Below are 16,592 nucleotides of genomic sequence, written 5' to 3' on the forward strand. Positions count from 1 at the left end.
TCAAAAGTTCTGCATCAACACATTTTAATCAGATTTATTTTCATTGCAACAGATTCTCAAACCCATTCGCCTTGCCTGCATCATAAAGACACCGAAGTGGCCTGTAAATACAGAGGAGCTTGAGCTGCGAACAGAAGAGAGCAGTGCACTCGACGCTTGTGATCCATGATATAACTTTTAATGTTCTTGCAGCTAACAGTGAAGCAGTAACAGGACAACAGTGAAACATCCCCTCATCACGTCTGGAGTCAATCCTCTGAGCTGCTGCAGAGGTCACAGCTTTACCGGACACCTCTGTCCCAGCAGCAGCCCCCCCCCCCATCTGTCGCTCCACCCCCTCCAGCACTGACACTACAGTTTTCCCTTACAGACATCAGTAGATCACCATGACCAGTACGTATTGTCAAGTAAAGCCTCCTCTCTTACATTCCACCAGTCAGTTGGTTTCTCAGCCTTCAAGTTAAAGAAAAACCTCCTAAAACACTTCAACGGTCTAAAAAAGCACATTTCTGGGTCCTTCTGTTTCTTTTCTCTGTGGACGTGACGTCGTGGAGAGATGCTGACAGTTCAGCTGCAGTTTGGGTGAAAAAGAGCCTTTTGGCCCTGACGGACCAGAATGCCTTTCAGCAGGTGCCACGAGACAGTCAGAGTAGCAGGAGAGAGCAAAACAAGTCCTGGGGTGGACTAGTCAGGATGAAATCTAACAGTGAGGAGAATCATTCACTTCGTAGAGGATATGTTGTGACCATCTGTCAGGAGCCCAAATATGCTGTACAGGACTGTATATACACGTCACATTCATTTCCACGGATGCTCTGGGTGTGTGTGTGTGTGTGTGTGTGTGAGGGGGAGGGAGGGAGAGAGGGAGTGCCAGTTGAAGCCGAAGCACCGAGAGTGTAGCTGAGCGTCCTTTTAAGGGGGGCTAAGGCTGGAGCTCCTCAGCTAGAGCCACTCACATCTCTGCTAGAGGGAGACGTCTGACAGCACTGAAGCAGCAGCAAGGCAGAGCTCGTTTTCTTCATTCACTGAGAACAACAACGACGACGACGACGACGACGACACAACAGCGGGGTTCTTCTGGAAGGCATCGTGTTTCCAGCCCTGTAGGAACTCATTTTACAGCTGATCTTCCATCAGTGCAAACTCTCATCAGATTTCTTTACACAGCTACAGATGTCACTTCTGTCCGTTCACCCTGCACCACTTTAAAGGGTCAGTTCACCTCAGTTATAAGACAGCGTGTTGCTCCCTTCCCTCTCATGGTATTTAGCTGTTTGCCTCCGCCCCAACACAAAGCAGCTCACTCTGATCCAAAAAACACCAGAGAAACAGCAGCAACATTTCCTTCCAATAAATCCGTCACACCATTTTCCCACGGGACTGTTTTTTTGATTCCACTTGGAATAATAAATCTAAATCGAAAGAAAACCTGCAAGGCTCGACACCACGGCAGCAGCAGTGACCAATCTGCAGGCAGCAAATAAGAGACCGTCTTCAAATCAAACATAAGGGTGACATCTAAGTGAAACCCCACAGATGTAGACTGGCCACCAGAGAGCACAGTGGTTTCTACACCGTCACATCTCGATCCTTATTCTGTTTCTTGTTATATTTAGTTTTTTAAATCCCAAACGTCAATGTTAGCGCCAGTCTTAAACTGTTGGTTTGGCTTTAGTCAGAAGCAGATCCAGCTGGGAGCCACTGCACTGAACACACAGAGGGACCTGATCCTTTAAAGATGCTGCGTGTCGACCAGCAGCAGCATCACACTGCTGCCAGAGATCTGACTTCAGATCAGTCGTTTTAAAAAGACGTGCCACCGGCTGTTGTCACGGTTACTTTTCCCACTGGTTCACTGTGGTCAAACACCAGCACGCCTGTGAGCGACAGAGTTCAGATCGATAGAGAAACAATCGATGGGGTTTGGGACAGAAACTGTTAGAATGATGGAAAAACATGGTCCAGTAAAAAAAACATGTCTGGAACTTTGCTTTAATGGAAAATCTGAGTGGAAGGAGAGGAGAAGAGAGACCAGATGCACAGGTAAACAGGCTGGCGTCACACACACACACACACACACTCACACACACACAAATATACAATATTGGTCCCCATTGCAGTGCCCTTAAGGGTATAATAGTTTATTTAGCACTTTAAAGTATGGGTCCGTCTACAGACAGATAACTGCAAGCTGGTGTAAGGCTGGTAATCATCAGTGGAGCACTTGGGCACCCAGAGCTCTATCTGTGTATACTGACACTCACACACACTCACACACACACAGACACACTCACACACACACACACTCACACACACACATGTGAAGCCACACCTTAAAATAAAGAGTGGGAGGCTCAGAGGCCTCTGTACATGTGGCATCTTCCTCTTCTCACTCCTCTCCATGTCCCTTGGTTTAAAGTGATATCATCAAGCTGAATTCATGGCTCACTCAGTAAGAAAAGCATAAACAAAGGGCTACATAAACAAACACTTTTGCATATAAATTATTGGCATTTTAATTATTCTAATCATTCAGGACTAAGCTGGAAAAAGAGATAAAATAAACTGAATGGGAGAGCTGTGAAGCCTGTAATGTGTGTAACAATATCCCCGCTGGTCCGTCACATTCCACTGTTTGTAGTCTCTCCACCACGCACTTCAAAACGGGACATTTCTCAATGTCCACTTTCATTTCTTTGCAAAGAAAAAACAAAACAAGCAAGAAGCCTTGAACTGAAACTTAAGTGTACAATCTGCCGTATAATTTTACTGTACAAGAGTCAAAAATATCTGACGTTTCCACCTCTGCTCCTCCAGGTGACGGCGCTGACAGATGTGGGTGGAAACGTGTATTTCACAGATGTGTGTGGGGGCCGGGGCCCCGGTGGAGAACATGGTTTGATCTGCGACGAGCCTCGTGGCCTTCAGAGCTACACTGGTTAAAATATAAAAGCAACAAAATGTCCTCCGGTTCCAAACTTAAACGAAAAAGGCGAGCGAGACAAGAGAAGAGAGGAGGTCGTTTGTCATCCTTACAGGACGTTTGAGGTTTTTTCCTTTTTCTTTTTTTCATTTTGCCCCCCCCCCTTCAGTCATGTGTCCTCTTTCTCTTGGAGAAATGCATCAGTCTGCTCTGTGGGGTGAAGCTGCATCCAGTCTGGAGTTGCATCTCGGTGGCTTGTGTGGGTGTCGATGAGGTTTGATAACGGTGTCTTCTCTACTTCTTTAAATTCCATCACTAAATGTGTGTGTGTGTGTGTGTGTGTGTGTGTGTGCTGGCAGCCCACTGTCTTGCCAGTGGAGCTTGAATTTATTGTGTATTACTAATAAACTGTGTGCAACTGAAGCATCACATTGTGTGTCCTCGCCAGGCTGCAGCCCCCCCCCCTCCCCTCTTCCCTCATAGACTCAGCCCAGACAGGGGCGGGTGGGGCCCAGGCTCTGAGCCAATAGGAAAGCTTGTACCACCTCCTGGGTCTGCTGGGGCGTAGTGTTGACGTCCTCCAGGGCGTCCGCCACGGCAAACTGCCGGTCCCTCAGCCGGTTCCAGTTGGACAGAACGTTGTGGTACTCAAACACCTTCTCGTAGTTCCCCACAGAGTTGTAGAGTTTGATCAGGCCTCGGTAGTCGTACTCCAGCCCGCTGTAACCTTCTCCGAAGAGCTTCTTACCTGTGAGGAAGCACCAAACAGCACATGCATCACGTCCTATAATCATTCTAGAGCTGCAACAATTAGTCCATTAATCAATAAGTCTGTTGAACAAAAAGCTTGATTGTTATTATTTTGATTATCGTTCAAATCAAACAAAATGCAAAACATTAAAACTTTCCATCTCGTCAAATATGCAAATTTACTGCTTTTCAGTGTCTTACATAGGAGAACATTGATGTCTTTGGCTTTTTGACGTCAGCTTGGGCTCTAAAAAACTGTTCTGGACATGCTTCACTATCTCCTGATGTCTGGAGGACCCAGTGAAGAAGAGAGAAATGTACTGCTCGATAATCAACAAAGACAATAATCATTTGATCCCAAGTCACTCCATGTTAATCACAAGCTAATTAGGCTCCTAATGGCCAACTTAATGCCCCAGCGTGGCCCGTTCAGCCCAGTAAGGCAGACATCAGTCGTCAGTGTTAACGTGACAATGATCACATCAGTCCAACTCAGAGACAAGAGGGCTAATCCACCTATCTAAGGGCCTAACGCAGGTATCTAGAAGCAGGCTAACTTTTACCCAGGTAAATCACCATGGTGACCAGATGCTGAATGGCTAACCTGTCAGGCTGGGATGTTACGCTGTTCTGCTGATTTGATACGGTCACCATATGAAATGTACTGCAGACTTACTGCTTCTTTAACACTGGACCCTGAGGAAAAGCTGAATGAGACACTAGAGACTTTCATCATCAGGTCAGTCTGTCTGACTTTAATCTGAGCAGCATCACTGCTGGGCTGCAGAGAAAGGTGATAAATAAAGCGTACATAAAACGGATCACTTTTAGCAGTAAACCTAAACTGCTCCATTCAGTGCTGCTGCTCATGAAGCCGGTGCCATAAGATGTTAGCATTAGCTAACGTTTAGCTTTGTTCTTTATTCACCAGTGGGAACAGGGGGAGGGACACTTCAGTGTTGGGACAGTGTTTGTACGTGTGTTTACATCCACAGACTTTAGATTTAAACTGTGAGGGTGCAGATCGTATCCCCGTGGATCTCTGACCCCCCCACCACTGTCTGCTTTCTCCCTTCAGCTTTGTGTTTCTTGAAGTCTTGAATCTGACGTTTGGTTACTCATAGAAGGAAACAATAACAGTGGCAACTTCTTTCTGGATCTGACTTCAGTAATGATCAGGAGCCGTCCCTGCTGACCTGCTGCTGAGGTTCAGATCAAAACATGTAACTAGTAACTAGTCACTGGATAAACTCGTTCCTACACTACAGGATCCTGGTATGGACAGAAGGACTACATCTACAATAAGTGGATGAAGTAAGATCCCCGCCCGCCCCGTCCCTGTGACTGACCGATAGCGATGGAGCGCAGGTAGAGCCTCTCTGCGTCGTCATACTGGTTCATGTCGTAGTTGTAGAGGGAGGCCAGGTGACCCACAGACAGAGCCACCTCGTAGTCCTCGTGGCCCAGAAGCTGCTCCTTGATCTGGATGGCTTTGATGTGCATCTCCTCTGCCTCCTGGACACACACAACAGACGGAGGCATGGCTCACACATTAACATGAAGCTTTTCACATCACTGGGTTTCAGCAAAGCGCTTTCGTTTTCTCCGCCCACCTTGAACTTCCTCATGGACTGGTAGAGTCGTCCTAGGTTGCCATAGTGTTTGGCCGTCTGGACGTTGAACTCTCCGAAGGCCTTCTTGGCCAGCTGTAGTGACGACAGGTGAAGGTCATGAGCCTCCTGAAGGAGACGCTCCTCTGTCTCCTTATTGTGGCAGTCGATGGCGATTTCCTCCAGAATCAGAGCTGGGGGGGGTGATGAAGCTCACGTTAGACTTCTGCCCAGATTTAACAGTGGAGCCACAGCGTCAAGTCATTTTTCTAAACCAAATGTGAAATTCACCAGCAGCTTTAAGTCACCACCCATCTCTGAAATACAGACATCACCTCACTGTTACCGTCCAAACCCCTTCAAGAGGAAACACTCTGCACGGCTACTGACTGACGACCTAAAAAGGGCTCATCACGGCAACAGACAGGTGGACATTCACTGAACACGTACCTCAGCAGTCTTTATTAATGACGGACTCATCATGGCCTCATCACAGTTCACGACATGATCATTCCACCGCTACGCTAATTAATCACTGAAAAAGCCCACGATGTGCTCAAATAACAGCGTGTCGACGGCGCAGCATCGTGGCAAAGAACAGCTCAGATTTACTGCATACAAGTATGAAATATTTTAGCACACTGTCCCTTTATGATGGCTGTTGTAGGTTTCCAATAAACGAAGCTTTGGCTTGACGCTCAAACGATTCCACTCGTCCTAATTCACATAAAAAAAAACAAATCCACAGGACCACTGGGTAAAGTTCAACCGTTTACTTCCACACAAAAAAATAAGTGATACGGGAAAGTTTCCAAAGAGGTCAAACACATCGTATGGCTCCACTCTTCCCTGCCTGACTGCTGCTTACTTCCCCCCCAAACTTCTCACGAGGGCGTCAAAGGTAGTTAAAGGTGTGCTGTTCCCAGGAAGTAACAGTCACACTGACCTATTCCCAAAACGTAACACAACTGAGATCCTATGCATTTTAAATGATCCACACATTTTATGTGCAAGGAATCAAACTATTAACTTATGGCATTAGTGTAAATATGAACTGTAAATCCATCAACTTGTAAAATCTATCAACCTTAGAAGTTACTGTTTGACATGTGAACTTTTACTTTGATGCTCAAACATTAGTCAAACATACAGAGACGTCTTCAGAGAGGTCCTTCTGACCCAAACATTAACTCTGTGTTATCAATCAATGCAGAGGTGAAAAGTGTGCGTGCAGGAATTTTTCCTTTGGAATGATTTTTGAGGTTTTGATTCAATGCACCACAAGAGAGATAAGGTGTGTGTGTGTGTGTGTGTGTGTGTGTGTGTGTGTGTGTGTGTGTGTGTGTGTGTGTGTGTGTGTGCTGCCCTCTACTCAAGCTACAGCATCACCAGCATAATAAGTGCACATCAATAATGGATGAAGACGGCTTGTCTGCTTATGAACGTGACACCAGCGACCAATGAGAATCTGGTATGTACACAGACACACGTACATGCATAGGCACATGGAAAATGTGATAGTGAACGGTTCCTCGCCTGCCTGATATTGGACAGCGTGCCCTCCACACAGTGGGCACAGGCCCAGCGTCTCCAGGAAACGGGTCTTACCTTTCACTCTCTTGGAGGAGGCCAGCAGCAGATGGTCCTCAGGCAGAATGTGAGTTATGATGTCTATGGCACGTTCTGCGTGGAACCTGAGGGACAAACAGAGGAGCGGAGCCAAACGTGTCACATAACTCACACTTGGCAACAAGATGTTCTCTACTCGGGATAAACACTTCCAAGAAAGTTAAGGTTCCCTTGAAGGAAGTTTCTCTGAAGAGTCTCTGATCGGGGCTAGAGAGGACAGATTATTACCCAATTCTGAACCAGGCCCCTTGTGCACAGGAAGCAGTGTCAGTGGACCGGTTCGCCATTATCTATCACTGAAAGTATGACATGGCACACGGCCAAAGCACACAGCCACTAAACACAACCAGCAGTACAGTGAGCAGCGGGGCAGACCATCACAGTATGACTCATCATCTTGTGCTTCATCTACACGGGAGCTCGTGTCTAATGTAATTATCTGGCTGGTCCTGGAATAGTCCTGACTTTGTAGGATTCATTGTACTCACAGAGCGTTGTCAAATTTCCCCGAGCTGTACTGATGCACGTATGAGGAATAGGCCAGGTCTTCATGGGCTGTGGCAACGTGGATGTTCTTCCCCCCGAACACAGACTGTCGGATGTCCAGCGCTGTCTGGAATTTGTAAGGCAAGAGAGGACTTTTAATCAGACGCACATACCACGCTGCATTGTTTTTGTTTTTTTACTGAACATCAGGGCATAGGAAACATGTACAGACGCTCTGCTTACCTGGTAAATAGCAACTGATTGGCATATGTTGTCTACATTTAATAAGTAAAATCCATAATCTAGCAGCGTGTCGGAGTACTTGGGATGCTTGTGTCCAAAATGTTCTCTGTAAGACACAAACCGAGGCGTCAGAACTGATGATAACAGCAGGGAGAAGACTGACGTTGAGTCTTTAGAAACAAACAGCAGGTTACCTTGCTAGAAACACTGCATGTTTGATCAGCTGCTCTGCTTTCCTGAACTCTCTCTTCACCACACAAGCCTGCAGCAGAAAGACAAACAGGGGTTTACTTACCAGGACCCAGGCTGCTTTCCTGCAGATACACTCTGCAACAACACCAATTAATAACCCAGTAACATCTTGTAATATAAATGAACGCTGCTAACCTTGGAGGCCTGCCGGAGGACATCAACCACTACTTTGACAGGCAGCCCTGGAGTTATTTCCTTCATAGCCTCTATACACCACCTGTATGCCTGGAAAATGCAGGAAAAAGATAAAGAAAACTTAATCCATGTCTTGTCTCTGACATATAAAGAGATAGAACATGATAACATCGTCTCAGACATACAAACCTCATCGTAGTGGCTTTTGGCGAAGAGCAAGGCACAAAGCTCGCCGTACAGCGCTGCCTTGTTGGCCTGGTGGCCATGTTTGGCTAATTTGTCCATGTAAGACTGAGCGAGCTTGAAGGTCTCCTCTCCCAAATGGTACTTACAGTTCCCATTGCGTACATGAAGCAGCCTGTGGAGACACGAGAGGAAAACCTCATGACCATCTCGCACGTGTTTGTCCATTTTATTACCTGGGTGCAGACGTACATGCACAAAAACCACCTCTGAGGGGCCGGTTAGGCATTATTCATCGTCATGCTATGGCACAGCTCAAAGCTCACAGCACAAACTAACCAACTGATTAAATTCACACAAACGTTGGTGCAGTAATCTTCTACCAACACCTTTTCATTCAGTCTGTTCTTAACTGATGGCACTTCTGTTTGATAACTGACACAACATTTCAATTTTCTGTCCGTGTTAAATGACTCTTTGTGGCACTTGTACTATTTATTATCTTGTATGGTGCTCACACAAAGAGCATTTGGTGGAAAATATGTAGAATGTGAAAGTGGCTCAGGTCCAGTGGACTAGAGAATGAAATGAGGGCAGTAAATGATGCTGAGTGTGTGAGAGGTGCAGTGTAGGTGTAGCTGTGGATCCGACAGCTCTTCATGTTACCCCGGCATCGCTGAATGGGTGTAATAACAGGAGGAATATAGTTCACAACACAAACTACGGAAGCCTTTATGTGCCAAAATAAGTGATACAGAGCAGCAGCTACACTTTCAGAGATGGATGCTGCACCACTGAGCAGGATAAACATGCTCTGTTGGTGCTTTAGACATAAAACGAAGATAAAAGTAAACTACACTACACATCATAAGCAAAAGGTCTTCACCACCGTCATGGGGCCTTCCATCAGTCTGGATGTCAACAGTGAGAGACAAATAAACGGACGGACGGACTCTGACAGGTGAGACTGACCTGACGCAGCACTCCACAGCACGGAAGCAGTGGAGGACCTCACTGTGGAGCGTGCACAGCTGCAGGCACGACAGAAACACTTTCTCTGCATCTCCGTACCAGCCCGCATCAGACAGGAAGCCACCTGGAATCAGAACGACATCAGGTGAGATGGATTCACACCAACTCATTATGAGTGTAACATGTACTGGACGTCACAGGTGAGTGGAGCAGCACCAGCTGAGCTCCTGACGAGGGTTTATGGTGCTACCACACGTCTCTAGCTAGCAGACTAAAACTAAAGCTGTTGCTTCCTCTTCTTAATATAAATGTTCGATTGAGAAATATCGCCTACAAACTTCTATTACACAACAATGACTTTCACTCATGGAAAAGTGTTTTATGTGTCTTTGATGATAGAAATGAGCCAAATGTTTGACATCAACACGAAGAAACGGGGCCCTCTAGTTTGGCTCTACTAAGCGACAGACATATAAGCTCTGGGGAAAGTTAGATCACCCCACCACCACCTGTGAGCCCTCAATAGCATTTTAACCTCTTGCTCCATGTGTCGCTGACCTAATACAGGATATCTTTAAAAAGGCCACACAGCCTCTGCTGTAATTGGATCACAGACAGATTTTAAGCTGAAACTACAATAATGTCAGAAGAAGTCAACGAATGGTGTGTAATTATTCACTCGTTTATGCTCAGAGTGCCCCCCCCCCCACTATTTACCCAGCACAAAGCCGAACTGGATGGCCTTCTCCTTGACGTGGGCGTCCGACTCTGCGATGTAGGAGCAGCGGCGGCTGAAGGAGTTTGCCAGAACGGAGGCCACTTTGACACCGTGGTCCATCAGGGCCTGGAAGCAGTGGTGCAGGAGGTGTCTGCATTGGGGGGGGGGGACAGAGGAGTGAATCATGTCAGTGGAAGGTACTGGGTAATGATTAATACACCGTTTGTCACATTTAAGCCTTCTCTAAACTAATCAGTGCAGACAGACACATAATGTACCTCATCAAGCTAAAGGGGCTTCATTGTGCTCAGGGCTTTAACTTTTACTAAGACGCCTCTTTCACAAAGACTTTTCCTACTCGGACTTTAGCTCGTCCCTTTCAGCTCAAACGGCAGCAGAGAGTGATATGGACGTTAAAATGTTAAACTGATGAGGCTGAGAGGGAGAAGAAAGTCATCAAGTGACTCAACGGAGACTCACAGCAGGAGGAGAAGGAATACAAAGCAAAGAGAGCACAAATCTATCACAGGAGAGGCTCCAGTGCTGAAAAACTGCTCATTTAGAGAAGGTCACAGCAGTAAATGAGCGACACACTGGGCCACAAAACACTAACTGGACATCACACATGGCCAAAATAACTTCAGTATCTATGAGTTTATTCTGTCAGAGGCTGTCGTGGCACATGGAGTGCTGTGCTTTGTCTCTAAAATAATAATAAAATAATGAAAAATTAGTTTCCAGCACACACAGCGCCGGCCGCTCTGATAAGCGTCTGTTTCAGAGGCATTTTGTGAGACCACTGATGGGGCAGAGTGGGTGGTGTGGGGTTTCAGGCACAGATTGGTCCCATTATGCTCTTACCTTTTGTCTGAGGCCCGCAGTACTTTAGCGAACACCTCCAGCTCACAGAACTCCCCTCCCAGCTGGCAGAGGCGGCCCTGCTGGTAAAGCTGACACACACACACACACACACACAGAGGTGGAGGGACAAGGTGAGCATGGACACACACCGACAGTAACACAGATGTAAGCTCCTCCATTAGGAGCACACTGAGTCTGAGTCTGATCTGATTAATAAGGTAGAGGTGGGGGCAGAGCGTCTCAGCAGAGGGGTGGAGAATATCCTGGTGGAGTTTCTGTCCTGTTTTAAAGTGATGCTTTAAAAACGCTGTCTGCTGTTCAGGAGTGGAAACAAAACAGATCTGCTGATGTCTAGTCTGTCATCAAAATGCGCTGAGCTGGAAGTTGTTATATTCAGTGGCTCCCCATGGTGGGAGTACGGGGGACACTGCCGTTTCAGCGGGGTCTCCGCGACTGCAGTTACTGGGTGAAACGTCACCTGATGCCTAAGCTACGAGAGACTACACGAGACCATGGTTCCTTCGGTCCAAGCCACAAACTCATGCACCCCCTGCCTCACAAGCAGGCCATTCATGGAGACAGCCGTGCTGCGGTCGTCTGTCTGAGAGAGCTGCTGCTAAAATGTTTATGTCTCAAGCTGAAGCACAGTGTACCGTGTGCCACTGTCCTCCCGTCGTCCAATAGTTTATGAAGTTTGTACTCCGGGTCATGTGAGCAGGTTCTTTTCTCCCGCAGCATGGCTCTATGGACGGCAGTGCCTCCACTTTGGTCTAGAATGAAATATCTCAGCAACTACCGGATGGACTGCTGTGATACTTTGCACAGACATTCATGGGACTCAGGGGTGACCCCTCCCTGTGTTTTCTCTAGTGCCACTGAGAGCATGACGACTGAGTGAAATATCTTGGCACTGTTGGATATTCTGCCATGAAATGTACAGGTGTGCGTGTGTGTGTGTGTGTGTCGCCATCAGGATGATTTGTAATAACTTTGGTGATCCTCAGACTTCATCCCAGACTACAAGCAGACTCATGTTTTAAATAATTCAATTATTGTTCATGACCAAATACCAGCAAAACTATCAGGTGATGGGTCTCACCTGTACTTAAATCAGAAAACACAGACTGTGTACAAGCAGTGGTCGTCTCCACTGTGATGTCACCCCCTGGTTTGTGGACTGCTGTTTTGAAGCCTCCCGTTTGGCTTTATGGGCTTTGCCATCTTGGTTTTGGAGCCAGAAGTGACAGCCTCTTCCTGGTGTACCTTCCTCTAAATGGACCATCACTGACTACATGAACGTCCTGCTGTGCTGAAGAAGACTGTAAACTAGAGACTGAGAGCAGAAACTGTTCACTGAGCTGATAAATCAGGAGAGAAGTCGGCTCATTTTCTCATTGACTTCCATCCAATCAGACTTCCTGTTTGGAGCCAGTGGAGTCGCCCCCTGCTGGACACTAGAGAGGATGCAGCTTCATGTACTATAAAAGTGCCCAGCACAGCTGAACTGCTCTGTGATGGAACATGTGTCACTAACTGTGGTTGTGATTTTTCCTGGGAATGATTTAACGGACATGTATTTAAACCAAAGTCTTTGAGACCTTCACCTTAAAGTTAACAAATACAGAACAGAAGCTGAAGTCAGTGTTTACAGGTGAGGCTTCCCAGCAGACGGTCGGCTGTGGCGTTACATATTCCAACAGTGACAAAGACATCACACTTCTCCCTCAGAAGAAGTCTCCGTGGTTCACAGGCTGACAGAAATAAAGAGTCTCATTTGGAAAGTGGCTTTATTAAATGTAGAGTTGAAGGCCAATTCTGAAGTCATTTATTACTCATATTTAAATTTACTTCTGCCTAATTAATAACATCAGTTAAAGCCAATAGTGGCTTCAAGATATTGGCACAAAGTCACACCGTTTTCAGGCCTTGTGATTCAAATCAAATTCTATCAAAAGGACGAACACATGTTATCGAACCTGCTTTAATGATCCTGCTCTGACTGCATGTGAACAGCAGTTCCTGTCATACAAGGTCAATCTGTTCTGTGTCATTGGCATTTAAATGACACGTCTGTCTCCGCCAGTTTGAGAAGGACTAACAAGAAGTACAAGGTGATGGGAGATACAGCGAGAGCAAGCAAGAGAATAGAGCACGAGAGATGTGTGAAATAGGCCATCTAAACAAAACTTTTTCTTTTCCGAACACACATCCAGGGATGAACGTACGGATGTAGGCTAAAAACAAGACGTCTGTTTCTTCTCGACAGTATCGTGGCTTAAGATGCCGAGTGAGAGCTCTTCACAGGCTTCACCATACAGCCACGAGCTGGTTTTTCCAGGCACAAAAAAAACATCACTGCACACATCACAGAAAAGAGAGCGCTCTTTTGTGGGATATATCCAGTTGTTTTGACCAACATTTGCAGTACAAATCAGAAGTGAATGCATGAAAACTGGAGGTTTCACAGTAAAAAGTTCCCTTCTGCTGAGAACACAAGCCCTCAGATTTAAGCAGTGCACGGTGTTATATACGGCTTGCTCCTAAAATTGTGCCTCATCACTTTTCCATGTGATGACTTTGTGTAAATGTCCCTCCTTTATGAAAGCAAGAAAGCAAAAAATATAACTGTCAGGCAGACTAACCAGCCAAAATAAGTGCAAACGCCTGTAAGTTAAACAAAGCGGTGTGGATGGTTTGGCTTAGTCAGTCCGTCCTCCTGACAGAGGGTCACGATTAATGTCCCCGGCTGGCTGCACGCTGATGCACCATCTTTAAGGATATTACAAGGTGGTTACCTGACGTTTCCAGCTTACTGCAGGACTGTTTATTCCAGTAATGGATAAATACTTCAGTAAATCAGTGGTGAGTTTAGTTCCACACTGACTGTAATGGAATGTAATATTGTCTTGCTTCCCTCCAGGCGACTTAGAGCTGCAATGCTTCATTCAATCAACTGCTGGAATTGATCTATTTTGGTTTTTGCTGTCGCTGTGAAAGCGTAATGCTGGTGACGAATCGTCCCGTCACAGTCCAGTACCAATGGCACCGGGTCACACAGACAGGTTGATGTTGTCAACACCTGTCCCACCGAGGTCGACCACGTCCACAGCGTCGCCCTGACCCTGACTGACTTTATGTCAGCAATGTACCGTTACCAGAGCTTCCTGCAGCCTGCACACTCAACACATCACATTTACTGACACTTCACATACACTCAGCCAGACACAGGCTACTCAGGGCCTGAATCTTTATGACACACATTCATGGCTTGTTAGACTATGACCTCCAGGTTTAGATTAAATATATCAAATTTAACTGTTTCTATCCATGTGTTTATCAGGCGCACCGAGCTAGAACTAGTGAAGTAACAAATCCTCCATCATCAAGGTGATATTGTTCAGTCTGCGGTCACCAGAGGTGTCCATTCAGCTTGGAGGTGTTTCTGTCATTCAACAGACTCCCACTGAATTAAATGGGGTGGACAGAATAACAGAAACACCTGCCAGTGTCCTCCAGGATGACCACACAGGTGAATCTACACCAGCACAGACTGAGCATCATTACCTGCACGGCGGAGGATTTACTGCAGAGCAATCAGCCATCTGTGCCTAATGAACTGAATTTTAAATATCTTTTCACAATGCTTATGATTTAAAGGTCACCATGTGAGGAAACTCTGAGGCCTCCATCACTGTTTTGGTGTGGTGTGGTTAAGGAGGAATGTCTGTTGTGATTAGCTTTGACCCCATGAGCACATCACGGTGTACATGGCTGAGTACAGGCAGGTATAGCTGACCTGTGGTTGAGGGAATGGATGCCAGATCTGAAAGGTGTCTCCAGTCCTGCTGACTGTCTGGAGGAGACCAGCAGCTCGGTGTGTTCCTGTATTTAGCTGGCTTGTGTGCTGTTATGGCACATTGATGAATGGCTACTTGGAAAAGGCTCCCATGTGCTGTGAGCAGCATGAGGAAGCTCACTGTAGATGAAGTGGCTCACAGCAGATTCTGGACAATAAACCAGCCCAGAAAACAGTTAGTGTTGATGACATCACTGCCACAGCTCATTTACACGGTCACTGATGTAATTAGCTCCGGGTCCGATGCCGTTCATGGCCTCTTCTTCAACAAATGGTCCTCACAGGGACACCACACAGCGGCTGTAGGGGACTGTAGGAGCCCGTGGGGCGGGGCGGGCTGCTGGTTAGTTAGCTAGACCCGAAAAAACTCCATTTGTGTCTCCAGGAGCTCGCGTAACGTTAGCTAAGGTTAGCAGCAGCGCTAGCAGCTGATTACACAAACTGGTGCAGTGTGCTGCCTCTCACATCACATATCCTCCCGCCCCGTAAGCCTTACCTTATAATAGACATCGAACTGGATGTTTTCCGGGAGCGAGCGGATGTCCCTTCTTGATCGGCTGTAGTTGTCCACCACAGCCGAGATAGCGGTGTTGTACAGTGTTTCTGGGATCCATTCGAGCTCCACCGCAGCCATGTTGTTTTCCCTCTCCAAAAAAAACCCCAGCAGCGACAGCCCTCCCCAACTCTGCCTACATTCGCTACCTCACTGCGATTAAAGCGCGTCCTCCGCCGGTCCTCATACAACATCCACCCCGAACCGAGCCCACAGGTCGCCGCAACGCCGCCGCCCAGATGCCGCTACGGAGCTAAGATCGCTGCTTCTCTTCCATTTTTCTCCTTCATCTCCTATTATTCGTCGACCCCACAGCAGTTCCGTGCCCCCGTCCCGACGCACGCCGACGCGATGACGTCACTGCGCGGTCGACGCACGCACAAAAAAAATCAAAACAATGGATGTATGCAAATGATCTGTGCTAATTTATCATGTCCTTTCATTATTACTAATTATTATTTATGTATCAATTCATTTATTTATTCGTTTATTGCTTTTTCTGTTTGACACTGCTTCCCCCTCTGTTTCTTTCCTCCATGTTTCACGATTTAGTTTATTATCAGAATCAGAATTACTTTAATAATCCCCAGGGGGAAATTGCTTTTCGTTACACACAGCTCCAAAAGAATAAGAATAAGAGTACACTTCAAACACAAAGTAAAATATAAATATATAAAAGTATGAATAATATTATCACTCCAGTTGGACCAGCACACTGGGGTGACATTCTACAGGAGAGAAAAAGATAGAATAGATGGAAATAATATAAAAATAGGTCCTATAGAAAGATCTATGTATAGAGCAAATAGATATAAAATAACAGAATATGAGGTTTCCATCTTCATAAATATAACTGAATAAAAATAATAAAAGTAATAAGCATTTATGGTAGATATACTGATGTACTGGAGCCTCCTGACATGTGTATATGTTCTCCTGTTCCTCCTGATGTACACTGACTATTTCAAATAACGATTTATATATATTTTTAAAAGTCTTTTGTATTGAAGTCACACTTTGTACACTTAAGTAGGATTGAAGCTGGTGAGGTTCAGATTGCTCATCTACAACTGGGAATAGTTTGCTACAGTTTATTAAAAGTTTGACGTTTTAAAACGTACTCTATCTATTAAATAAAGTCTGTTTAAAACATGCTCACAGCTGACAGATAAAACATACATGTACATACTAGGACAGAGGTGTCCGTACAAAATGAACAAATCAGTTATCCTTTGGAGTTTATAATGACTTTATTTCTTTGTGTGTGTCTTACTATGTCTTAATTTATGTGTGTTAAATTGTCCATTTCGTTGACTTATACAAATGGTTAAAATTCCTTAATGGTTAATCAGCTGTTGATACCAACATACTCAGTTTAAAGCTGGAAGCTTGACGCTGTGTTTTAATTCTCATCCTTTCAA

The 16,592-nt window shown here is 45.9% G+C and overlaps 1 protein-coding gene across 1 annotated transcript; it reads right to left on the reverse strand.

Annotated features, from left to right (window-relative positions):
• Window positions 1-1,974: 1,974 nt before the first annotated feature.
• appbp2 (amyloid beta precursor protein (cytoplasmic tail) binding protein 2) lies at window positions 1,975-15,490 on the reverse strand. The gene is made up of 13 exons (XM_070829445.1): window positions 15,115-15,490; window positions 10,763-10,851; window positions 9,901-10,052; window positions 9,184-9,307; window positions 8,218-8,386; window positions 8,029-8,118; window positions 7,836-7,903; window positions 7,642-7,747; window positions 7,401-7,525; window positions 6,892-6,977; window positions 5,287-5,477; window positions 5,023-5,188; window positions 1,975-3,671 (listed from the first exon to the last, which is right to left on the reverse strand). Exons 1-13 carry the CDS (start codon window positions 15,250-15,252, stop codon window positions 3,409-3,411), a joined length of 1,767 nt encoding a protein of 588 aa, XP_070685546.1. The 5' UTR covers window positions 15,253-15,490; the 3' UTR covers window positions 1,975-3,408.
• Between the last annotated feature and the right edge of the window lie 1,102 nt (window positions 15,491-16,592).

This window comes from Pempheris klunzingeri, chromosome 4 (assembly GCF_042242105.1).
Source record: "Pempheris klunzingeri isolate RE-2024b chromosome 4, fPemKlu1.hap1, whole genome shotgun sequence".
In the NCBI taxonomy this organism is placed as follows: Eukaryota; Metazoa; Chordata; class Actinopteri; order Acropomatiformes; family Pempheridae; genus Pempheris; species Pempheris klunzingeri.